Source organism: Nannospalax galili, unplaced genomic scaffold, assembly GCF_000622305.1.
Source record: "Nannospalax galili isolate Female #2095 unplaced genomic scaffold, S.galili_v1.0 scaffold449, whole genome shotgun sequence".
Classification (NCBI taxonomy): domain Eukaryota; kingdom Metazoa; phylum Chordata; class Mammalia; order Rodentia; family Spalacidae; genus Nannospalax; species Nannospalax galili.
In genome coordinates, this window is record NW_008360312.1 from 564,098 (window position 1) to 591,318 (window position 27,221).

The window sequence follows — 27,221 nt, forward strand, 5'->3', positions numbered from 1 at the left end:
CATGCCAAAAAAAAACAAAAAAAAAAAAAAAAAAAAAAAAAAACAAGTTCAATGAAGTATTCAGTCTATTTAAACATGGGTAAAGAAGTAACACATTTTAGAAAGGTTTTTAGTGCAATCATTGAGGATTTAAAAATCTTATAACTAATTTAAACCTTCAAAAGCTTAAAATTGTCCAAAATTATGGCAACAGCTAGAATTTTTCTCTATCACCAAGAAAAATACCTGCTCAATTCACTAAATACAGCAGTTTAGCTATCTAACAGGATATTACATAGTGGTTTTAAAGAAAGGAAGGAAGGGAGAAAAGAAGACAAGGAAAGAGAAGAGATCTCCTTAAGTAATGATAAGGATGGCAAGATATACATCATTCATTATGTGAAGAAATCAAGATGTAGAATGAAGGGCAGAGTATGTTCACATTTGTACACAAGAGGATGAAAGAAAACAAATAACTTGCATTTGTCTAAGCAAGCATAAAACTGTGTGAAAAGAGATACAATTAGTCCCAGTGTCAACTTATCAGCTTTGTGTGTGCATGTGTCTAGAGAGGGGAGGAATAGTAGGGAAATACAGGATGGATAGATAGAAGAGAACTTCACTTTTAAACATATCTGTTTTTCACTTTAAACAAGCTGCATCTATCAGATGTAAATGCTGTATGCTCAATGAAGGCCAAGGTCTTTTAACTATCTTGAGTCTTTTCAACTCTTAAACATACTCAGCATAGTTAAAATTAATTGGCTTTGTATCTGCCATTCTATGTTCTGCAACTCTTAACCACCCAAGCATTAAATGATAGTTACATGTCTGTATGGCCACGCTTAATTTGTTTGATTTTCCTATGTACATTCAAGGTGGAAGGACATACAAAGGGAAGATTAATCTAAAAGCAAATAACAAAATGCAAGAATCTAAAAGCACTGAGAAAATATAAGGACTTGCTTTCTTCACTGTCTTTCGTTGGTTTTTTTTTTCCAAGTAACAGGTTAAACTCAGCATTAAACTTAGCCAAGGACTTTTATGTACAGCTTCTGAGACTCTTTTATATATTAAGCATAAGAATTGGGCCCAAGGAAGAAAAAGATAAGAAGTTTTATTTTTTAAGAATTATACTTTATTTACAACTTGAGACCTATCACTGAAGTGTTAAACATTAACAATCAGTAGTCCACAATGAGCATGAAGCTTACTGCTAGTTTCAAAGGCAACTTTTATCTAATATGCACTGAAATCAGTATTTCTAACTATAGTTCTCACCATTGAAATTCAACCATCCATAACTCCAGTTCCAGGGAATTCGAGACCCTCTTCTGACCTCCACAGGCACTACGTGACACAGGTGCACTTACATACATGCAGGCAATACACCCATACACATTAAAAAGTTAATAAACAAATAAAGTCTATCAGATTAAATGTTAACAGGGCATTAATTCAACAAATACTATAGAGAGCACACAAGACCTCCACAGGCACATGACACGGGTGCACTTATATACATGCAGGTAGTACACCCATACACATTAAAGAAAAAAGTAAAAAATAAAAAACAAAATAAAGGTTATCAGATTAAATGTTAACAGGGCATTAATTCAACAAATATTATAGAGAGCATATCAAGAATCCCTGTCTTTAAAATTTTAATAAGCTAGCAAAGGAGATACATCTTAAAAAATAATTAGAAGCCCTGGAATAACTACCCAAATCAAAAGAATCAAAATTCTCTGGGAGGAATGAAAAGCAACCCTTGAGCTGAGGACAAGCTGAGGACTGTCCCAGAAGAACAGTCTAAGTCTCAGGAGAGTCCACTCGCATAAACTATGTGACTGAAGCAATTACTTATCTACCCTTCCATGTTCACTTATCTGTCAAATAGGCAGAATACTAACTTCATTTAGTCAATGCTCCAACCTTCCTCACAGAGTTATTTATTAAGACCAAATGAAACAGTGCCCACAATGTGTTTAGAACATAGATTGGCATTTTATACAGCTATTAAATATTAACCATTATAATGCTTATTAAATATATCAGTGCCATACATTCTTGAGACCATTTTAACCCTCTATTTGCTATTAAACAGAAACTAGTGGTTTGAAGACCAGTGTTTTTCCCTGTCACCCCCACAAGTTGGTTAACTCAAAGAGAACTAAAACCAAACTCAAAAACAAAAACTCCAAAACCCCCTAATCTTCCCAAAACAAGAAAGTCCCCCTCACAGTCATACATCTACTCTCTGCAAATCTGGGATCCAAGTTTGTAGAACTAGAAAGCACTTCAGTAAGCAGAGTACAAGTTTTGAACAACTGCATAAAGCGGGTTTAGGTCACTGAGAAGAGAGATTAGTGATCCTGTACTACACAACCACACAATTTTCATTAGTCTACTGTACATACCACAAACCTAATTTCTAGGCACTTCTTTGTCTTGTCAAACAAATACTTAAATGTTAAAGACTCACTGCCTCTCACTGCCTCTCTCTAGGAACAGCACCTGTGCTAAACATTGTCCATTGGATTCAAGTTGCCTCCCAGGAACTTAAGAAATCTAGTAGGGCTGGGTTGAGGGAATATGGAGCTAACAGAAGTTACAGTGACTCCTGCTGACCCCTGCTGTTTTGCTCAGAGCATCCCAGCCTCCTGCTGTTCCTGAAGCTTCCTTGGTCAACTCTGTTTTAAATTCCACCAGGTCTTCTAGTGGCCAATAAATTTCTTTTTGCTTAAGCCAGCAAAAGTTAGTTTCATTACTTGTGTTTTTTTTTTTTTTTAAACTTTAAGACAATACTTAAGATACTTCTTAAAGTATATTCTTATACTTTTGAATTCTTAATAGAAACCAATAAACAGAGTACCTTTTCATCCTTTGCATATGCTCTTGAATACAACTTTATAAGTTGAGTTCCAACATTTATATTTGTTTTTGCCTAAGATATTGTAAGAGCCCCCTAAAGGGTCACTCTGCCTTCTCTTTAGTCTGCTTCACAAATTCTTCTTGCCTATTATCTTTTAATACATGTTCAGAAATAGAGCAGGTATCCTATTTGACAAAAATAAGGTTACCTGGGCCTGGTGTACACACCTGTAATCCCAACTCTTAGGAAACAGAAATAGGAGGAAGATGAGTTAAGAGGTTGGCCTGGGCTACACAGAGAAAACATTTTAAAAAGTATTCAAGAATACAAGTTCTTAGTATTTATGTTCATCTCCTGCCATTAACTCAGTATGTACTTGAGACAGCAGCAAATGATCTCAGCCATTGTCCTGGCACTTTTTCATCTTAGCTTATGTTTTTTTTCTCTGTTGAAATACGTTGGAAATTTTTCAAAATTCATATATGCGAATATCATACTCTTGTTCAAGTTTCTCCTGACTTCCTCAAGCAAACACTTCCTTTCTGTACTCTTCATAATTCTTCCTGTTCCCATGTGGGATAAGCTTCACAAATACACCAAAACTTTCAAAAGGTAAGGGTTACTTGTTAGCTACTGTCCTTAGCCTCTAGTGTATACAAAATGTGTGGTTTTTTTACTCATTCATTTGATGAAGTGAATTCAAAAACTGTCCTTAAAATCATATTAATAATTCCTACATTTCACCTCATATAAGTTTTAGAGAGGGATAGAAATGGCCAATCTTTGGAACTAAAATTAATTTCAGAACAACTTTCTTTCGGGCAATTCAATTAACCCTGTGTCTATATGATATAGTGAAAACTTCAGTTAATGCATCCCTATATTTTAATATTTTAAAGACCACAAACCACAGAAATTTGTTTCCATTACAGCTTCTCCCAAATAAGGTGTGGGGGTTAGAACTTAGGGACAAAAAACAAAACAAAACAAAAAACAACCAACCCAACCCAAACCAAACCAAAACAACAACAACACAAAAAAACTACACCAAAGTCAACATATACTCTTAAGAATGTACTTCCCCAATAATTCTCAAAGCACATCAAGCCAGATGTCACATGAAGACAGAATAAGAAACAGTTCCAGTACATTTATTCAACTTAACAAATAATTTTGTGGTTTTCAAGTAAGTGTAAAAAAGTGTTCAACAGTTTTTATACATCATTGGGTATACACAGTACGTAACATCCTAGTTCACTGCTCAGTAAGTATCAAGTTTGCCCATCACTACTGTACTAAGAAAACAGAAGAACTTTTGAACTAAAGGTGTTAGTCATTAAAGAAAGAAAGGTAATACTCTGAAAACTGCAAAGATACAGAATAAAGCATGTAATTTATCCTCTTTTGCTGGTGCCAGGTATTGAACCCAAGATCTCACACCTGCTAGGCATGTGCACTTCACTGAGCTACATCTCCAATTCCACAAACATGCAATTTTACATCCCATGTACACTCATAAAATATTTCTATTTATTTTGAAAATTTTCTAAAAAGAAAATGCAGGGGCTGGAGAGATGGCTCAGCAGTTAAGAACACTGGTTGTTCTTGCAGAAGACCCAGGTTTGCATCCCAGCACCCACACATGGCAGCTAACGACTGTCCATAACTCCAGTCCCAGGGATCTGACAGCCTCTTCTGTCCTCCACGGGCATTACATGACTTGGGTGAACTTACCTATATGCAGGCAATACATGCAAACACATAAATAAAATAAAAATAACATTTTTTTAAAAAATGCAACTACTTTCTTGAAATATCTTACTGCTTTTCCTCAAAAGAATATCAAATAAAACAAACATTAACTATTTAGAATGTGTCAGGTACACTGCGAAATCTTTACTTGTATTTCATACTTAATTATCAGCCCTAGAAGGAACTGGCTTTATACTTAAGGAAATTAAAAACAGATGTTGGACAATTTGCTTATTGTTAAGTACCAACTGAAGGGAGAGGGCCCTAAATTCAAATTGTCTCAATATGCAACCCAGGATAAGAATTATTCTGTATCAATGCAGGAAGTATTTAATATCCTGCTACCTTCTAAAAGGAGGACAAGGGAGGAGATTTCAATTCTCTCCCTAAGTTAAAACTTTTAACTGAACATTAAGTCTATGAGAGTTCCTAATAAGTAATTTTGGTCACATGCAAGGATAATAAACAGATGAGCATTTGAAAGCAAACATATAACTTTGTATTCAAGTATTTTCTAGAGTTGTGAAGAGTATGTTTTAGAATCCTAAAAAAATTAACATTGTTAGAGCCCCAGTAAAGTAGCAAAGATATAATAAGGCAGAACAAGGAATAAAAGCCATAAAGATCAGAGAAGCACAACTGTATTCTTCCCTGAAGATATGGTTATGCAGATAAAGAACACAAAATTTACAAAAAGCTACTCAAACGAATCATCTGCTTTTAAGGATGTATTGCTACTTTCATTTACGTGTGTGTGTGTGTGTGTGTGTGTGTGTAAGTGTAAGCATGTGCACACTTGAAGAGGCCAGAAGAGGGTGTTGGATCTCCTGAAGCTGAAACTACAGGTGGTTGTGAGCCACTAGACTTGGATGTTGGGAAGTCAACACAGGTCTCTGCAAGAACAGTAAGCACTCTTAACCGCTGAGTCCTCTCTTCAGCCACTAGAATGAATCACTGAATTTAGTGAGTTTAGAGAATAAAAGGTCCATATAGTATATAACTCTATGTTAGCAATTAACAACAACAAAAAAAAATAAAATACCACCAATACCAGCAATGAAAAATACTTAGAAATAAATACTGAGATGTGATGTTCATGGACTAGAAAACTGAATATTGTTATACCTACTCTTCTCAACTGATCAACAGATTATCAAAATGGCAAACAAAACACCAGCTTCTGAGGGCTGGAGAGATGGCTCAGTGGTTAAGAGCACTTGCTGGGAGTTTGATTTCCAGCACTCATATGGTGACTTACAACTGTTTCTAACTCCAGCACAGGGGATCTAATGCTGTCTTCTGGTCTCCATAGATACTACACACATGTGGTACTCTTACTTAGTACACTTACATTCAAGCAAAATATTCGCACACATTAAATAATTTTTTAAAAAACCCACCAACTTCTATAAGAAGCCTGAGAAATTAATTTAAAATTTAGATGGAAATTCAGAGGACCTAGAATTGCTAAAACCACCTTACACAGGAACAAGTTGGCTCTAACTGATTTTAAAAGTTTCATGTAATAACCAAATTAATATTGCACTAACATAAAGATTTAAGAAACAAACTAATGGGACAAATTAGAGTCTAATAGCTATAGAGAAAGTTCCAAGTCAAATAAAATACAGAAAGTTTATGTATCAAATTACTAGTCCCTCAAAACACATCACTTGAAAAAAGAAAAAAAAAACCTAGGTGAGACAATATTAGAACTACACATCTCTAACAACTGCCTTGTGTCCAAAACATAAAGAATTCCCACAAATCATTAATAAACAGCAAACAACCCAATGAATACATGAACAAAATTCTGCAAATGGCAATAACTAAGTGACAGGATGCTGGACATCAAGTCATATCCACTATCAGTACCAAAACCAAAGGCTGCCCATGTCAAATGCTGGAGAAGACATGGAGTCACTGGAGCTTAGGGGAAAGCCAAACTAGCAGGGCCACTGGCTGACAGTTTCTTATAAACATACATCTACGCTATGCAATTCTCCATATTCATTGAAAACAAGATGTATATACACAGAAACTTTTACAACTACAGAAGCCTTATTCATTAAATGCCAAAAATTGTAAACAACCCAATTCAAAACTGTAATGACTCAAAGGAGAATAAACATACTTCAACAGGTTCATTAACAGAATATTACTGACCAATTAAAATGGATAAAAATCTATACAATAACATGAAAAAGTTCAAGTAAGCAACAGTGAAAAAGGTTCACGTAAGCAAAACAAGGCCGTAATGATAGAAATCAGATAGTACTAAGGACAAGAGGGGGAGGTGGGGAGGGCAGAAAAAGGAAAAAGAAAAGAAAAAAAAATATGGATAGAAATACAAGGAACTGGGCTAGAGAGTTGGCTTAGCGGTTAAGAGCACTGATTGCTCTTGCAGAGGACCCAGGTTAGATTCCCAGCACCCACATGGTGATTAACAACCATCCGTAACTCTAGCTTCAGGGTATCCAACACCCTCTTTGGACCTCTGTGGGCATTGCATGACATGGGTGCGCACGGGTGCACCTACCTACATGCAGGCAATATGCTCATACTCATACACATAATAAATAAATAAGTTAATAGAAGAAAGAAAGAAAGAAAGAAAGAAAGAAAGAAAGAAAGAAAGAAAGAAAGAAAGAAAGAAAGAAAGAAAGAAAAAGTACAAGAAAAAGTACTATCTGAGGTTATCTTATTTTGAAGTTAGTGGCTACACAGTGTATCACTTATCAGGTAAATTTCCTTACAGCAAATCTTTAATTTTTTAAAATTCATTTTTATGTGTATGAGTGTTTTGCCTGCATGTGTGGTACAACACATGTGTACAATGTCCATGGAAGTTAGAAGAGGGCATGGATCCCCTGGAACTGGACTTATGGACAGCTGCTGGCTGCGGTGTGGGTACTAGAAACTCAACCTGAGTCCTCTGCCAGAGCAGCCAAATGCTCTTAATTGCTGAGCCATCTTTCCAGTCCCTGTCAAACAATATTCAACATTTTACCTAATATAAATTACATCTTAATCATTTTTCATGTGTATGTGTGTGTAATATACGTTTCTATGTGTGGGCATACAGAGGCCAGAGCCTGACACTGGGTGTCTTTCTTAATTCCTTTCCACATCATTTACTGATATACAGTCCCTTGCTCAAATCTGAGCTCACTGATTCAACTAGCCTCACTAACCAGCCTGCCTCTGGGATCTGGTCTCCATTCTCCCAAACCCGGTGTCCAGCTCTGAACTGCAGTCCTCATGTTTGAGAAGAAAGTGCTTTATCCACGTACATGAGTGCATTGCCTGCATGTATAAATGTACCCGTGTAGTGCAATGCCCACAGAGGTCAGAAGAGGAAGTCAAATTCCCTAGAACTAGAGTTACAGATGGTTGTGAGCCACCATGTGGGTGCTGGGAATTGAGCTCAGGTCCTTTGGAAGAACAGCCAGTGCTCTTAGTCACTGAGCCATCTCTCCAGTGCCCTGTATCTTACTTAAAAAAAAAAAAATTATTTATTATTTTTATTTTATGTGTATGTGTGTATTGCCTCATTGTAGGTAAGTAGTGTCATGCAATGCCCATGGAGGACAGAAGAGGCTGTCAGATCCCCTGGAACTGGAGTTATGGACAGTTGTTAGCTGCCATGTGGGTGCTGGGATTCCAACCTGGGTTTTCTGCAAGAAGAGTCAGTGTTCTTAATCGCTGAGCCATCTCACCAGTACCCTGTGTCTTACTTTTTAAAGTGAAAAAAGTATCTTAATGTGAAATGGTGTCAAAGCAAACCAACAAGCATTAACAACTTGTTTGACAGAATTCTAGTCAAAGTAACCAGATAATTTAAGGAGAAAGTTCCTATTAACAATAAATATTAATGTAATCTTTCTTCTTCTTTATTTGGAAAGAACTCACTTTTCAAGAAAAATATAAAACCTGACTGAAAAGTACATTACTATATCCATATTCTCATTTGTTTATCTTCATTTTAAAATTAGATGTACCTGAGAATGCTTAGACAAAGTAGGCCCTGCACTAAGCAAAATCATGTTTTAAATGCAAAACATTTCAGTGGAATTCAATTTTTAAAAAATCTTGCTACTTATATCTGCTTGATGTTACATGAGGCTTAGGAACTTTCAAGAACTAAAAAGGATACACTAGACTATCATTATAAGGGGCACAAACTATTATCTAGAGCAATTTGGCAATGTAAACTCATTTTTGAAGTTTTTATCTTTTAACTAAGTGGGAATATTTCTTGGGTGTATTGTAAAATAACCAATCATGTCTAGCACTGGGTAGACTGGTGAATACTAGTAATCCCAACAATTGGAAGGCTAAGGCAGGAGGACAGCAGGTTCAAAGCCAGCTCGGCTACATAAAGTTATTTTTTAAAAAGGAAGGGAAGAAATACTCCCTATTACACTGTATTGGTGTCCATTCCCAGAAGTCCATATGCTATGCCATTGGTAAAGGCAAACTCACTGACACAGAGGAATGAATAAATGTATCTACAGAGTACATTTGCTGAGACCAAGTGTAGATGTGGTTAGTCATCACTTAATAATTCATATAAAATAAGACCTGGAAAGAGCAGTTAAGAGCACTGACTACTCTTGTAGAGGACCCAGGTTCAATTCCCAGCGCCCACATGGTGGCTACGAACTGTCCTTAACTCTAGTTCCAGGGGAATCCAAAGCCCTCTTCTGACCTTCACGGCATTGTGTGACGTGGGTGCACTCACATATATGCAAGCAATACACTCATACACATAAAATATAAAAATAATAAATAAAACATTTTTAAAAAGTACTAGTAAATACTATTTCTACCTAAGAGTTTATATATTTTTACTATATTACTTTATTGTATGACTTAAATATGCATAACCCAGTAGAAATATCAAAATGTTTGGGTAGTAGCCACTATCTAAACAGAATGAGTGAAATAAAAAAAAATTTACTTAACTAACATAGAAAATTACTACCATTTTACATGAAATTGACTGTATTAATGAAACATTATGCATTCTTTCCATTCTTTGGAAATCCAAAGACTATTTCATACTTACTGAACATCTCAATTTGAATTAATTGCCTTTCAACTGCCCAACAGCCAGCCACATGTGGCTAGTGATTACCAGGTACTACATGGTTATCAAAAGATTAAATTTTTACTAATCAGGACTAAGTTTTTAATAAGAAGTTATTTTTTTAAATAAGTCACTTGATTGCTATAAGAACCCTTTCCAAAACCTCACAGCTGTGTATTACATAATCTTTTGGATTACTTTAAGCTCTCTCCTAGCACTCTGTGGAAGAATATTGTTTTTAGAAATGAAAAGGCTGGTCTGAGCTTATGGAACAATACAAAATCAGTTTAAAACACAACACTAAAGTGAATCCTCTGGTAATGAGAGTGACTATATACATAAACTAATTCTCTGATTTCCATGTATTCCAATAGTGGATTTCTGACAGCTAAATTCAACAGTTACTGGTTAGGCATACATTATGAGCACTGCTTTGGGCCTTTATAATATGAAATTACAACGGGAATACACCTAAAGAGAAAAAAAAAATCTCATAAACTTTTCTAGGTCTTTCTCAAAAAAACAGGAAAAATATAGCAATCATTAGATACATCAAACATGGGTTCAAAAGCTAAGAATTCACTCTATGTGCTTCAAATAAATGTAAGAATTCATACCAGAGAATTTTTCTTCTCATGGAACAAGAATTACATTGAACTTGTTTTCAAAAATCATGCACAGTAAGAATGAAATAAAGTGTTAAAAGAAAAACTCTCCCAATCTAAATTCTGTATTCAGCAAAACTGTCCTTCAAAAATAAAGAAATGGTTTTCAAACACAAATTGAGGGAATTTACTATCACTAAAACCGACTTTCCAGAAACGTTAAGTTCTTCAGAGTGGGAAAACAACATAAAATAGACATGACCAGAGATCTGTTTCTGTGGTGATTATAAATTTTTATACTTATTTACTTACTTTGTGAGGGGGATTTTTCAGATTAGGTTAACTGAGGTGCGACCCACCCTAAACATGAGAAGCACCACTACTAGAATATAGAAAATCACCTACATCTATGACAAAAACTAATTTCAGTGCTACATTTTAAATTAATTTGTGTGTAGGGCCACCATGAAGAAAATTTTAGAAAGAACTGCTTGTATAGAAAATTCCAAAATAATCCAAAATAATCACAGAAAAAAAAATCAAGAATTAAGTTCCAGGAATTAATAAGCTGTTACAGCAAAGCCTTAGGCTACAAAGTTAATAAAGTTAAATTGCTTTCTTATTTACCACCAATGAACCAGAATCTGAAATGAAAACACAATACTACTTACATTAGCACACACAAAAAAGAGGAAAAAAAGAAAGAAAGGAAAAATATTAATACATTATTTTGTGGACATCAACAAAATAATCCTTAATTGTATATGGAAAGCAAAAAGATCTGGAATGACCAATAGACTGTTAAAGAATCAAGTCAGAATGATTAACATACTTTACCTCAAGATTCCCTACAAGCAAGTTTTGAAGGCCTTAGTGTGAAGAGAACAGAAAGATCAGTGAACAGAGTAAGCACAGGTGATCTTTAACAAAGGAGCAGAGAGAGAGTACAACAGAGAAAAGACAACCTCGCCAACCAACAGTGAAAGAAATCTCTCCTCCATAGATACTGAGGACCACTATATGTGTGCCCACAAGAAACCCACACTAGGAGTAAGACAGAGACGAGGCAGAGGAATGCAACGATTACAACGCCAAGCAAAAGAAAGCTGCAGTGGCGATATTAATTCCAGGCAAAGTTGATTTTTTAAAGCAAAGCATTATCAGGCACAAAGGAGGTCACTTCATAATGACAAAAGGGCCAATTCATCAAGACCTAGCAACTCTAAATATTTACATACCTAATAAAATTTTTAAATATTTGAAGCACACAATGATAGAATTACATGAAGCAGACTCATTCATAAACAAAGTTAAAAGAATTTAGTAGTAGACAGTTAGCAAGGCTAAAGACTTAAACATTATTGGTCAATCTGACATAATACAACATGTGCAGTATGTGAGACACCATGACAAGAGGACTTAGGAGAAAATGTATAGTGCTAAATACCTACTTTTAAAGAAGAATGTAAGTCGTAAAAATCAATTACTCCAATAATTACCACCCTAGGAAAAACTGGAAAAAGCAAATTAAGCAAAAGGAGATATAAAGAGCATAACAGAAATCAGTAAAATAGAGAAAAACAAAAGAAATCAATGAAACTGAAAGCTGATTCTTTTAAATATATTTTATTATTTTTATTTTATGTGTATGAGTGTATTGCCTGCATGTATGTGAGTGCACCCGTGTCGTGCAATGCCACGGAGGTCAGAAGAGGGCTTCGGATTCCCCTGGACTGGAGTTAAGGGACGGTTCGTAGTCCCCATGTGGGTGCTGGGAATCGAACCCGGGTCCTCTGCAAGAGCAGTCTGTGCTCTTAACCGCTGAGCTCTCTCTCCAGCTCCAAAAGCTGATTATTTTAGAAGATAATCTTGACATGCCTCTCTCCAGAATAACTGGATGGTGGACACATGATGCAGAGATTTCCTTTAAATAATACAGGAAGGGCTAAGTGAGCAGAGATACACAGTGATCAAGACAGGCTGTGTGCTAAGCTCCTGCAGGGCTGCATATTGTTTGGCATTCTATTCACTATTCCTCTTTGCATATGTCTAAGATTCCATAACAAAAAAGTTTTTAAAAAAGCATGAGGTAGATTCATCTGTTTCCCCAAAAATTACCTGAAGTGTGAGCCCTCTGAGATAAAACGCAGTCATACATTACATATGCAAACAGGCACATGAAAGGATGATATTCAAGCTCTTGTGCTGAGCTTTACATGGAGCCTGATAGTACACAGCTGTGTAGTGCAATGTGTGTGTACACACACACACACACACACACACACACACACACATTTAAGTATTATTTAAACAAGTATATCTGCATATTATATTTGCACTTAATGTTAAAGGCTAGAACATAAGAAAACTACAGAAGGAAATTGTGGTGGTTAGCTTTAACTTGACACAATCTAGAATCACTTGAGAAGAAAGTCTAGAAAAGGGACTGTCTAGATCAGGTTGGCCTGTAAGGTATGACTGTAAGGGACTGTCTTGATTATGTTAATTGATGTGGGAAGACCCAGGCTAAATGTAGGAGGCACCACTCCCTAGCTTTGGGTCCTGAATTGTAACAGAGTAGAGGAGAGCAAGCATGCATGCTCTGATTTCTCTCCTCTCCACTGCCTGGGGAACTGGTGTGGCTAGCTGTTTTAAACTTCAGCAGACCTGACTCCCCTGCTAGGAGTGACCATGACTTGGAATTGTGAGCTGAAGTAAACCCTTTCTCACCTAAGCTGCTTTTTGTCAAGGTATTTTACCACAGCAAGGGAAATTAAACTAACACAAAATGCTTCCAATAGAAGGCCTGGGTATGTGAATTCTTCCTAAATTAAACTACAAATCCAATTCTATTCTAAATCTAAAATATTTTCTAGTGAAATAGTGTGCAAATGGTGACATGGTATATAAAGTTTTTAATACTATGTATAAGTTTATTAAAGTAACCAGGAAGCACTGCAGAGTAGTAAAAGGCTTACTCTGATAAGACCAACATTATGAAGCTACACTCACTAAAATTGTGTATACAAGCCAAGAAATAGACGAATGAAAAAAGCAGAAGGGCGTGCACACAGTGCTAAGTACACCTGGTAACAGAAAATTTAAAGGTATGCTTTTAAATGTGAGAAGCACAAATTATTCAAAACCTTTGTCAAAACAACTAGCTAATCATCTGTAAAACTATAAAGCTGAAGCTCCACTATACTTGATTTGTAGCATCCCTTCTGGAAAGACTCAAGATTACATGTTCAAAATAAAATCACAAGAGAATGAAGGAAATGTTCAATATTCTTACAAATACGAATTAGTAAAAGTATTAAATAAAAAAACTGATACAACAAAGCAGTGCACCCCAAAGTCCTCTGAATCTGTGTTTTGCTTCAACAGTGTTTAGATGAAACAGACCTGGGGACTTCCTCTTTTTTTTTAAAAAAAAAAAAAAAAACACTTCCAACTTCCTTCCAATCTTTCCAGCAGCACCACCAGGATCTTCTCACCAACTCTGGCTCCCAAGACCAGCCAACACAGTCTATGTGTAATTAGCTCTGTACTGCTAAGCAGACACGACACGACCACCATGGTGAAGGCCACAGTAACTGGCCTGGTCCCTTTGCATTTGTGAGCTTCCCACCTCTCTATGGGCTACTGCTCTGATCAAGACAATGCGGCTGTAGTGGACAACGGCCATTTTAGAAAGTCCGGAGAAAAGGAGGGATGGAAGAGTGCCTAGACAAGATGCAAAACTTACACAACATGTAAGATTAACTCTATGGTGGGGCTGTCCAGGATGTGCAGAAGCCTTCTCAAGAGGGGTGTGGTAAAATCCAGAGCATGTAAGCAGACTTGGCCCTGGAAAAGAACCTGAACCAGGCAGGCCCTTTCAGATTTTCCTGCCCTGGTTTCTACCCCACAGTCCCCACCCCCCATCTCTGTGATTTTCACAAGAACTGCTTCCTGGGTGAAAAGGTAAAGTTCATTAAGATGAGTAACCACTTGACCAACCTCTGTAGGCTGACCAGTTCCAGTCAATGCGGACTAGTGTGCCCCTGGGGCAGTATCTCTTAGAATGGACACTCCCAATCACCACCAGAGTCTTAGAGGCCTTTTAGCGGCTCCTATGCTTGGCAATAGCCAGCCAAGGCTTGAACTAAGGACATTAAAACAAACAAACAAACAAACAAACAAAAAAACAATTTGAATGTTTATTAGATCACTATACCTTTCTTTTGAAAATCAAGCTACCATTAGTATTAAGCTCAATTGTGTCTTCCAGGAAGATATCTTAAAGTCCTAACCCTCACACCAGTGAATGTAATCTTTCCTAGAAAAAGGGTCTTTACAAATAGAACCAAGTTGCAATGTGGTTATTACTCTAATCCAATATGAACAGTGTCCTAGGAAGTAGAGAAGATAGAGAGGGCACACCATGTCATGGCACCGGCAGAGACTGGTGTTCAAGGAACCTCAAGGACTGCCAGCAACTGCAGAGGATAGAAGGAAGGAATGAGACAGTCACTCTCAGTTTCTTCAGAAGGAACAAGCTCTGACAATACCTTAATTTTAGATTTCTAGCTCCAGAAACAATAGGAGAGTAATTTCTGTTTCATAAGCTGCCCAGTTTATGGTGCTTTGTTATAGGATCCTTAGTATGACCCATCAACAGAGATAAGAAATCACATATAGCCAGGTGTGGTGGTGCACGCCTTTAATCCCAATACTCGGGAGGCAGAGGCAGGTAAATCTTTGTGAGATTGAGGCCAGGCTGCTACATAGTGAGTTCCTGGCCAGCTGAGGCTACAGGTAGACCCTGTCTCAAAAAGACCAAAATAAATAAATAATAAATAAATAAAATTACATACAAATAGATAAGAAATCACATATAGCCAGGTGTGGTGGTGCACGCCTTTAATCCCAATACTCGGGAGGCAGAGGCAGGTAAATCTTTGTGAGATTGAGGCCAGGCTGCTACATAGTGAGTTCCTGGCCAGCTGAGGCTACAGGTAGACCCTGTCTCAAAAAGACCAAAATAAATAAATAATAAATAAATAAAATTACATACAAATATAACTAGATATAATGTAGCAATATGGTCTATAATGCAAGAAATAGGTATAAACAGACTATGAGTTAGAGCACTAACCTAAGTGATAGGTTGTAGAATAATTATACTGTTTTTCTGGTAAATTAAAGAAAACCTATCTGTCTCTATCCCTTGAACTCCTTCTGGAAAACCATCTGTTATGGTTATGGTTAATATTCAATGTCAACTTTAAGGGACTTAAAATCATATGAGACATACTTCTGAGCACATCTGTGAGGGCATTTCCAGAAGGTTTAACAGAGCACAGACCTGCCCTAAATGTGGGCGGCACCATCCCAGGGGCTGGGATACCGTAATGAATAGAAAGGACAAAGGGAAGAAGCAAGCTGAGTACTAGCATGCATCGCTCTGTCTCCTGACCACTGTGGTTGCATCACTGCCCTACCCTCACTGCCCACCTTTTCATCTGTGATGAACTGGACTCTCAAGACTGTGAACCAAAATAAACCTTTTCTTCCTTAAACTGCTTTTGTCAAGCATTCGGTCACAACAGCAAAAGTAATATGTAAGTAAAGGAAGCATCCTTCTCCAATGCTGACCAAGTGAGACATGAGCTAAACTGCTCCCCTCTGTGATCTTGACATCTTCAGGGATCTAATTTTATTTCCATACTTCAATAATAAACACTATACAGAGATTCTAAACACTATATTCCTACAGCTCCTAGTTTTTAGGCCTTCCTACAAATAAGTTCTGTTGTCACCTGGAGTTCCTGCAGCCAACTGAACACTGACATTTTTTGGTTCACGAAGTTTCTAGCATCTATCCTTGACATGGCAACTAGAATTCATGTATCAACAACTTGGACAAGGTTGTAGGATATTGCTAGTTAACCAGAGCCCATATCTGGACTAGCAGGGAACAATGCTTTGAGTGACTGGTGCTGTCTGCCAAGGACCTTGTTTTTTTAAAATCTTTTAACTTTTGATGCTGCTATAACTGGGTTCCTTAGCTAGACCAGGAATGAAAAGATACTGAATGAGAAAAGTATTGAGCAAACTTTCAGAAATAATTTACAGTTTTCCCCATCTCTGTATTCTTCCTATCTTAGCATTTCTAGAGTCAAAAATCTGATTGGATCTTTAATACCCAAGAAGTAAAGCTCATTCCTTAGGCTGAAATTTCATGTCTTCCCAAATTTGGCCTCAATTTACCCTACAAAGTTATGATCTACTCTTTTTCCCAGCAAACGCCACTAACTCCAGCTAACAGTCTATCCAATATTTCTCAACACTCCATTCACATTCTCTACTGCAGGCTTTTGCTTATATATTTTTCTATGCCAGAAATGAGTTGCTTCTTTGCTTCTGACTTTGTTCTACAGTAGGGTCTTAGATTCAAGCCCCACAATGATATACCTCTTTCTCTTATTCAAATCTCTAACATAAGCTGACTTGTTCTAAGTCTTTTGTCCTTCCTATCTACAGGGTAATCAAGTGAGGGGTAAAGCCTGAATCTTCCTTACCACCTTTCTTAATATCATAAGACTGGGAGTGTTAAATACTTAACAAGTATTTAATACTTAATGGCATTTCACTGGAAATAAGTAGGTGCTCTCTAGATATTTGTCTACACAAAGGTATCTGACCATTCTCAAGAGCATTTCATTTTTTTTCCCCTCAAATTTGGAAGTCTGATAAACAATTTTGTCCCTAAATAGTTTTTGCTTCTTTAAATCTAAGATAAAAGCTTAACTTTGTAAATAAAAACATCTTTAACTGTTACTGTGTATACAGCTTGTGATGATTCCAATTTCTTTAGTTCATTGTTAATATTATCGTATATCCCTAGATAGTCTTTTCCCTTTCCCCTCTGCTTCAATCTAGAGGATTTTTAATGAGTATTAATTTTCAGAAACAGATTTTTTTTTCACAAGAGCACAAATCCAGTTTCATTTATTTACTTTCCATCAGTTTAAGTCCATAAGGGTACAGCACCACAGATTCTATGTCCAATGTCCTCGCAGACAGGCTGCTTCAGAATTTGGCATGAACAACACCACTGCAGAAACAGATTTTTTAAAATAAGTCTGAACAAATCACTAATGCAAAGGAGCCAAGGAGCCAAAGATACTGAGTCAAACAGTCACGATAATTAAAATATAAACTTATTACATATCCTTTATTTGACCCTATTTTCTAAAGGGAGTTTTTCTAATTTTCTGGCAGCTCTGACAATTGCACCCAAAGCTTGTCATATGCAAAGCAAGCTACCATTGTGTCATACATGTACAACACAAGCCACAAAGCAAGTTGGCACTTTACGTTCTCATTTATTATCATTACAACGCTGGAACCATCTACTTCTTCTAGGAACACTGACTTATAAAACAAATTTATTTTTGTCATGCTGTATTTATGAGTATAGTTGAAGATGCCAAATATCTTCTAATTAATAACAATAGTTTAAATATTATTTTAGTAGATTATTAATAAGCCAGCACGAATTAATTTATAGCTAATAATGTGTATCTTATTAAGGTAAGAATATATAAACTTATTTTGCCTCCCAGAATCATTACAGTAAAAATGAATCACATTAATAATACTAGGATCTTACCTATGGGATCAGAGCTGTGACTTGTAGACATATATAAAATAATACATAGCAAAGCTTAACTATCTGCTCTTTTCAAATTTATTTTTCTACCGAAAATTTGAACAAGTCAGCATGATACTGCCTTTAAAATCTGTAGAATATGGACAGAAATAAATGATATTTACAAGCATGAGTTTCATTTGAAAATCTTAAGCTTCCCAGTGTTTATCCAGATTTAGGAAAAAAAAAATCATGCTTTAGGCCCTAATGTGTAGGGTGTAACGATATATACCTGTAATCCCTATACTCTGGAAGTGGAAGCAAAAGATCAGAAGTTTCAAGTTCAGTCTCAGCTACATTGCAAGTTTGAGGCGAGCCTGGCGTACATGAGACCCTCTCTCAAAAAAACAAAACCAGGAAGTAAATCAATAGATATACTGTTTTCCAAGGCTCCAATACTGAAATGCACACAAGCTGGTCAGCAGAACTCATCTCGTCAGTACTTCAGCCAACAGATTCTAACACTGTGGGCGTTTCTGAATGTCTTCCTCAAGCCTGCTGTATTACTTCTAATAGACTTCATTATTACAGACTGACAAATTTGACATTATTCATAACCACCATTTTTACATTAAATAAAGGGTAGCTTTTTTAAAAGTGGTTTTAAATAAAATCCCTAACACTGTCCACAACAGAAAGATAAGAAGATGGTCAAACACTGGCAGAACTGGGGGGCAGGGACAGGCATAAGAGGGACACAGTTCAAGGTTCAGAAACTCTCCAGAGAGGCTTATTCAAAAGTGGATTGTTACAGGACTTTTATCTTAAATGACTTTAAACAAAATTGTTAGAATTGATTTACCTAAATTGAAACAAATTCACACTCAAATCTCCTTGCCATCAATGGGAAATGTAAATGAATACTGAATAGTATTAACAACTTTCCTCATATTCTGCTGTGAACTCCTGGGTGTACATTACTCTTAAATGCTTCACCTAACTACAGCATTATTTTTAAAAGACCCTTACTAAGCCTGTTTTACATATCCAGAAGAAGGGCTTATGGGGGTGGGAAAATGTGTCCATTTTGCAGAACTGAGAATGGCCTGAACTTGTAACATGACCCTGCTGTACTCTCTGCACCCTCTCCTGTGCTTCCCTAGTCCACCCCAGTCCACTCCGTACTATACATGCTGTGGTGCTAACTTTCTTCCTCTATACCAGAGGAGCGTACCTTTCATCTTTGTGTATTCTAAATCCAGTGAATTTAGCATTTTCTTCTCTTATCATTCAAGGTAAAAGACATTTATCACACACTCTCCACTACTGCCTTTATTCAGGCCATCATCAAGAAAAAGATCTCTTTTAAGCACACTTTCCCCTTTATACCTAAGACTTGCTACACCCAAAGTCTGCCTTAAAACAAACTTAAAAAAACAACAACAACAACAACAAAGTAACTGTTAGACAGCTATAGCTACCATCTATATTAGCTCAGCAGAGGAATAAAATGTCTTGCTCTAATTAATGGAGACTGAGGTCCAGCTAACACCTGCCTTAGAATAGAAAGTTTTTTACAACTTGATCAAGCGTTAAGAAAGGCAGACCAATCTCCTGAGGAATAAACAAATGAACAATCCTAATTACTAAACCAGTAAGTATTCACCCACCTGTGCTAGATAGGAACATCATAGAAACACCAAGACTTTAGGCCCAAGTCTCAGAACTGCATAAAAAGTGAGGAAACCGACAATTTAATGAAGATGAGTAAGTAAAAACTAGGTTTGAGTAATTATAGAAAATGAAGGTTAAAAGCTGACTAATAAAAGTAGCTTTTAAGAATCACTAAATAAATTTAAAAAAAAGAATCACCGAATACTGAAGTAAAAGAAAAGCGAACCAGAACCAAAACAAGAAAAACTGAACACGTGGGAATGAGTGGCAGGTAAAGATAATGGCCAGTATACCATCAACCTGAGTCCATTAGACAGAGACAGCTGGACAACAGACTAGCTAAAGGGATCATCTTCCTCACTCCTTACTTATTTGGGACTATGTATATTAAACTCCACTTGGCAAGAATGCATCTCCTTACATAAAATAACTATCACACTACCTAGAAGTCAGAAGAACTACAAAGACAGACCTGTGAATCTTGCTTTTTAAGTTCTCATATTATGAGGCAATACTACCACATAATAAATAGCATTAGGACTTCTAAGTCCCATGTAAAAATTAGAACACATTCATATATTACATTTAGTTTTAAATGAAACCCTAATTTCCATAACGTATTGGTTAAAAGTATGGCATAAAACCAGATTTACTTAAGATTCACTTCCTCCACAACATCAATCACCAATCCAGTCTGTAGGCATTTTCCCAGCTCCTGAGGTATATACATTCTCCATACTTTTCTGCTCTCCTTGCAATGCCCATCCTCACTGCGATTCTTAACCTACCTTGTTTCCAAGTGGGATTAGGAGTCTTTTTCATTCTATGTGACCCCAAACTGCTTTTAATTCAGGTTGTCTTTGTATTTCATGGGAACTTCTATCAACAGCTATGGGATCCACGCTGCCTCCACTCTCACCATACCCAATCCATTTTCTACATACTGCCTCCATTATTCCTCCAGGTACATTACAAATGTCAAGCCTGATGGGTAGCTCCCCACTAGCACATGCAGAACTTCGTCAACTGGATTTGCCTCTTCAGAGTTATGAAATGCACCTGGACATCTAAAAGGACAAAGAATGCTGTACCAAAGTAGCTTGCTTTAATTCACAAAAAATAAACCAAAGATTAAAAGCAAACCTATTATTTCAAATGTAGCATCAAATGTTTCCTATGTACCATTTCTAGGGTTACCCTACCAGAAAACCATGGGCTTCTGCTCTCAAACTGTAATATACCTTAGAATCTTCCCATCAAGCTACCTAAAAAAATGATCAAGCTCTATCTCAGACTCAAAAACTCTGAGTATTATCTAGAACTGAACCTAACCACATGCATTTCTAACAATTCTGATAAAGAATATAACACATACATGAATTTGAAAAGCCAAGGAGAAACTGCTCCCTAACTTTTCAAGTAGTTCCACACCTCTCATTAACCTTGTCTGTACCTGTTAATCTTCCACATTCGGGTAATGCCCATTCTACAAAGCATTTACTCACCCCGTCTCCTACCACTCTCCTTTCATCCTCCACCCTCTCTAAATCAATTTTCATAAACTTACATCCACTCCTAACCAACACAACCACTCCATGAGATAGTATGCAGTTCTACAGGTAAGAAAATCAAATCCAGGGTGGGAAGGTTAAGGAACTTGTCCAAAGTGACCCTGCGTTTGAACCCACATTTGCTGACTACAAAGCTATGGAGTTTCCCACTGTGACATGCAGCCTTTGACATCACTCTGAACTTCTGACTTACTCATCAGTTTACATCTGTGTTTCCCCTTCTTTAGACACCAAGTTCCCTGAGGGCATGCATAACCTTGATTTTGACCTTAACATTTAATGACTCAATACATATTTGTTCCATGAAAGAAGGGATGAAATGAAGACGCATAAAACCTGGTGCTGTATAACTACTTATTTCTTGACTTCCTAGCAAGAGCTTGGAATGCATTTCTTGCCTAATTACATTTGGTCTGACCGGTAAATTCCTTGCTTGACTTACCAATTAATTTCACTATTGTTTAAAACTACAAAAATAAAAATGTATAGCCAATAAAGAAAAAAATTATTCCAAAAATCTTATCTTTCTTATATTGCCTTCTATGAAACTAAAGATTCCAAATTTTAGTTAAATCTTCACAATCATTTCAACTAACAAGACAAGGCAACTACAACAGTGTGGTTTTAAATGACTGAAATTCAAATGGTAAAGTTGATTAATAATAGATGACAGAAGGAAATCGAGCACTGAATACTCACAACCTATTTAGCAACACACTTATGCTTACCAGTGAGCAGTGCTACCTTTGTCTATCACAACTGACTCCCACATCTGTCATTTCCTTGAAACCTTGGGTAAACACTATAGGTAGTAAGCACAGAGCAATGAGTCTACTAGCACATAAATGCATTGTCCTTCATACCTAAGGTTCTTGGGCCTGATGAATGAGCATGGTAAGCTTATGCTTCATAGCTTTACTAAATGTAATAAACCAGCAAAGCTGAACTGTTTTCCATTTACAGATGCCTCACATTCAAAAAGCTGGAGACTTCCCTAAATTGAAAACATGCCAAAATTAATGCTACTTTAAGAAAAGTATATTTTAACTATATTAGTTTGGGTTTAACAAAAAATAAAGTGTTTGTTGCTTTAACACCATTTTGAGAAATAAATAAGGGGAGAAAAACCCTTCTGAAATAGCATGGTGTAGTGGAAAGTAGAAGGGACTAGGCACCTAGAGCCCTGATTTCTTAGTTCCAGTTACATTACTAAATTGCTGTGTGACTTCGGGCTCACTGGCTTCACCTTCATTCTCATTTCTTTACAAAGAAAACTGAGCAAGGGTAAGGAATTTGATTACCTTTAAAACTGTTTCCAAAACTGTGATATTGTAACCACTTTTGTTTCCTACTTCTAATCAGTAACTGTGTTTAGTATGAATTCTTAACCACGAAATACATCTTAAATTGAATGGAATGATTTCGTTTCCAATGGGAGATAAAGAGAAGACAAAATACAAACAGTAGATGCTTATAAAGTTAACAATCTGTTAACTTTCCAGAAAACTGTCTAACCTTAACTTCTTAAACTAGCAGATGGAGTCTGGTTTGACATATCTAACTTTCTGAGGAAACCTGTAAAACGCTACTGCTCTGCTCAAACTTCTCGAGGTATTTCTGGGGTTCCAGGGGCACAAACTCCGCAGGTGCCAGGAAGTAGATGGGCAGAAAGGGAGCCAGCCAGCATTTCAACAATCCACCTTTCCGCTCAGATCACCTCAGTAAGATCCCGGTAAGGCCTACAGCACAGAGCAGAACCTCCCCCACCCCCAGAAGCACCAGCAGCCAATGTTAATGAACGCTTCCGACAACAACGCGGCAGCAGAACGGCTCGCTCCCAACCCGCCATCTGGGGTAGGAATCGGCTGCACAGCACTTAACTAAGAACCACTCACGGCTCCAAAGGCCAAGAACTACTAGAAATTACTGCTTCCTTGTGCATGGCTGAAGGAATAGCAGCACCCACCCCTCCCACCAAAGCAAAAAGAAAAAAAAACAAAAAACAAAAAATCAGTGGGGCGGAGAGAAGCCAGGCCTAGGCGCGATCGCATAAGGAATAAACCTATGTCTTTGCAATGGAAAGCAGGCTATTTCCTGGCCCTTGCTCTGATCCGAAAAGTCCAGGAACCTGCACTCCACTTCATCCCCTCTTGGAATACTAAAGTGGGCTCGAAAATCCGATGCGCTTGTTGCCCCATCTATTCACTCCTCAAACCTCCGGCATTGTTAGGAAGATAACCCAGATCCAGAAGTAGGAAGAGAAGCAAAGGCCGGTGCCGGGGTCCTGTTCTGGGATTAAGCCGCTCATGCAAAAGAAAATCCCTTTGCGGTCTAGAGTAAAGTTTGAACCTGCAGCAAGGGCGCGGGCTGGCCGGGCCCGGCTGGACCCAGGGCAGGCCTGCGGAGGTGACACTCCCTTGTTCTCCCGCAGCTCGGGGAGCTCGGCCTGCAGCCGGGGAGCGGGGCCGGGCAGGCGGCGGGGACCCGGACGGCGGGAGGCCCGGCCCGCTGCGGGACTCCGGCCGCCCCCGTCCTCCCTCCCATGCCCGGGCCCCCAACCCAGGCCCTCCAAGGGGGGCAGTGGTGGCGGCAGGCGTCCCGGTCACTGACCACACATTTCTTGCCAAGGAAGGAGAAGAGCGACTCGTTCTCCTGCGGGGTGAGCAGCAGGGAGCCCACGTTGGTGACCCTCCGCGGAGGCGGCAGCTGCTGGCCGGAACTCATGGTGTCGCCGGCGGGGTGGAGCGCCCGGGGCCGTGTCGTCGGGTGATGGGCGAGCGCTCAGTCCCGCGCAGGCTGACAGGGACGCCGGGCGGCCGCTCACGGGTGCAGCATCCCGCCGCTCCACGGCGCGGGGAGGAGGCCGAGGGAAGCAGGCGCTGGCGGCGGGCCGTCCTCCAGCCGCGCGCCGACGGGGACGCTCCCGGCTCCCGCCCGGCTCGGCTCGGGCCGGATGCTCGTTGTCCTCGTCCTCCGGCGACTACGCTAAACTCGCAACTCCTTCTGTCCTCCCGCGGTAGCAGCAGCGGCAGCCACAGAATCCAACATGGCAGCCGGGGCGGGAGAGACCACGGGAAGAGGGACGCGGGGGAGCGCTCCGGAAACGAGGCCGGGCTCCCCCTCCGCTCGCCGTGCGCCTGGGCGCGCCCGCCGCAGGCTCCGCCCCCTTCCGGGCGAGGCTAGCGGGCCCTGAGCTCAGCCCTGCGGGGGTCACCACCGGCCTGCGAGTGGGCGGCCAACGCGTGCGCAGACGGAAGAGCGTTTGGAGGCTGCGTCCCACCGCCCGGTGGCCTGCTGCGCTCACCTCTACCCGGCCGCCTACCGTAGTAGCCGGTGTCTGCCCGCCGTGTAGGGTGGGCTAGCGCGCTTTCGGTCAGAGCCTCAGGTGCCCAGGGTCTGGATTTCTCAAACTTTGTCACACAGTAACAGCGGGAGTGGAGGAACAAGCCGGCCTAACCCCGGATGGAGAAAAACATCTTCATGGGTGTCAGAAAACACCCACGGAGGAAAGACGCCCACCGCCCGCCTGGCTGATCTCGAGGATAAATGTATGACATTTAAACTCGAATTCTCCTAAGGGGCCTGAACACCATTTTTTTTTTTTTTTTTTTTTTTTTTTTTTAAAAAAAAAAAAAAAAAGCTACCCCCTCCATCTTTTTCCTTATCTCAAATCCTAAGGACCTTGTTTTCTTTTATCCAAAATAAATATGTGCAAACAGTACCAACTGAGCTACGTCTGTAGCTTTCTCTCAGTTAAATCTCGAGAATTTATTTCATTTTATTTACTATTTTTAGTCTATGTGTAAGAGTGTATTGCCTGCATGTAACTGCACCCATGTCATACAATGGCTGTGGAAGTCAGAAGAAGGTGTTGGATCCCCTGGAACTGAAGTTACTATGGTTGTGAGCCACTATGTGGGTGGTGGGAATCGAACCTTCGTTCTTTGCAAGAACAACCAGTGCTCTTAACCGCTGAGCCATCTCTCCAGCCCCCAAATCTCGAGAGAATTTTTAATTAGCATAAGAAATTTTTGAGAAATGACCCAGCTTGATATTTTCAAATCCGTGAATGCAGGCTTCAGTTAGGTCCAAGGTGAGGTTCCTGTTAGGCCTCTGATAATCCAGACTTACACAGATGGCTTATCTGCTTCAGTTTCCTCATCTGTAAAATGAAATTACTATCTCGTAGAGCTAGTATAGTCTAAGTAGGAGCAGTTAGACATGCTTTAAAGTTGTAAAATAAGATACCTATGAAAAATACCTTATAACACAGTGGATACTCCAATCCTGTCAAACATTGACCATCCTTGCCTGTGGTCTGCTCTGCTTTCCTTCTACTAAAGAATAAAGAGTTGGAAGTATGTATTTTTACATTCATTCTACCTAAGCCTGGTTCTTTAAAACTCCAGTTTACAACTTTACACAATTCTCAAATTATGTCAGTGAATTTGGAGTATAATCTCTTCATAGCAGAATGCTGAGCAGGCTACATATTTTGCCAAATAGGCTGCATTGTCCCAATATGCCAAAATAACAAAACTGTTCATACTATAAGTCTAGAAAAGCAAAAAGCAATGCTCTTAACTTGTACTTAGTAAAACTCAAATGGGCCAGGAGCTAGCTCAAAGAAAGCCTGCTTAATGTGTCCTTGTGCTTAAGGTCCTGGGTTCAGTCCAAACCAAAAACCTTGAAAGTGCAATTTTTGGACCAAAACTGCCAGTACTGGTGGACCACTGAACTATTTTGCAAACAAGAGATGTGGGAGAGAGCTGTGAAAATAAAAGGAGCTGGGATAAGAGTGGCAGTAGGTGTGTTTTGAAGACCCCACCATGGATTATGCTCCTGTCATTTCACACACGCCTATTAGTTTTGTTATTGTTTGCTTTTACCCCCTTCAGGAAATCTTTTAAGTGCCATTTTTCATTCACTGTTGGTTTATCTGAAACAGGGTTGCCCTGTAACCCCCAGGTAGCCTAGAACTTGCTATGTAGACCAGACTGTCCTCCATCTCACAGGGATCCACCTGCTTCTGCTTCCTGAGTGCTGGGATCAAAGGTATGTGCCACCACACACAGCTCCTTGATAGTCATAAAGCACTACTATTTGTAAGTGTGAACGTTCACTGGAAATACAGCTTCCTTTCTCATTTGTGCAGCATTTGGGAGTTTCCTCAAGATACACAAAGGATACTGTTTTTCCACAGTCTTTCTAAGATAAAGTAGTATTGGTTCTATTTGTTTCAGAAATTCTACCAAGTCCTTTCTGCCTTTTGTTCTGGGTAATGTAACTTCTCTAACAGGACACAAGACATCTTTCACTCTTTGGCAAGTCATTTTCTTATCTCAAATTCTTTTGGCCCAGCTTGAGAGATTTGATGTGATACAGGAAGTACGCATTTGATTGTCCTTCAACTGAATGTTTTGTTAATGAGAGGTGAAAAAGAGTAAGGGATTTTATCTTTCATATTAAACACATCTCCAGAACTAAAATGTATACACGTATAACAGAAACAGGTCATTCTTACATTTAATTTCATGTTCTCTAAACTTAGACCTGTACTGGTGCTTTTTCTGTGCTTTCTTCCATCCTTTGCTTTGACCCTTTGAGGTGAACACCTCATTCTGACAGGAAACCTGTCTATGGAAGCCAGGGCATGTTTTCAGAATCTCCGGTGCTGCTCTAACTATACTTTGCAAATTTTTCTTGTTCTGTTCCTTGGTTATCCACTTTTCACAAATGTCGTTGTGAATGTACTGCTGTAAGTCCTCTGAAGCACACCATTGCCCTGGCTAATGTTAATAATTTAAAATGTAATGACACCCTTCACTGTGGGGGAATGTGGAAATAGCAGCACACTGGGATCTCTGGCATTCAGCCATTGTAGCCGCAATTGCTGGTACCGATATGTTGCTTAGCCGTGGGAGATCTGATTTATAGAGACAAAACAACAGCAGATCTAGACACCACAGGGGTAGGTGAATGCTGCTTCTTTCAGTGCAACCTCCAAGTGTCCTGAGTTTAAAATTCTGGCATT

General features: G+C 38.7%; 1 protein-coding gene across 2 annotated transcripts in view; it reads right to left on the reverse strand.

The window, feature by feature from the left end:
* The window catches only part of Wasl (WASP like actin nucleation promoting factor), a 63,018-nt gene extending 38,865 nt beyond the window's left edge, over positions 1 to 24,153 (reverse strand). The window contains exon 1 of one of the 2 annotated variants that reach the window (XM_008824875.3): positions 23,798 to 24,153. In XM_008824875.3, coding sequence (XP_008823097.1) covers positions 23,798 to 23,911 — 114 coding nt within the window. In that variant the 5' untranslated portion in view covers positions 23,912 to 24,153. The remainder of the gene's footprint in view (positions 1 to 23,797) is intronic. The other variant, XM_029559491.1, reaches the window with a different exon arrangement.
* Between the last annotated feature and the right edge of the window lie 3,068 nt (positions 24,154 to 27,221).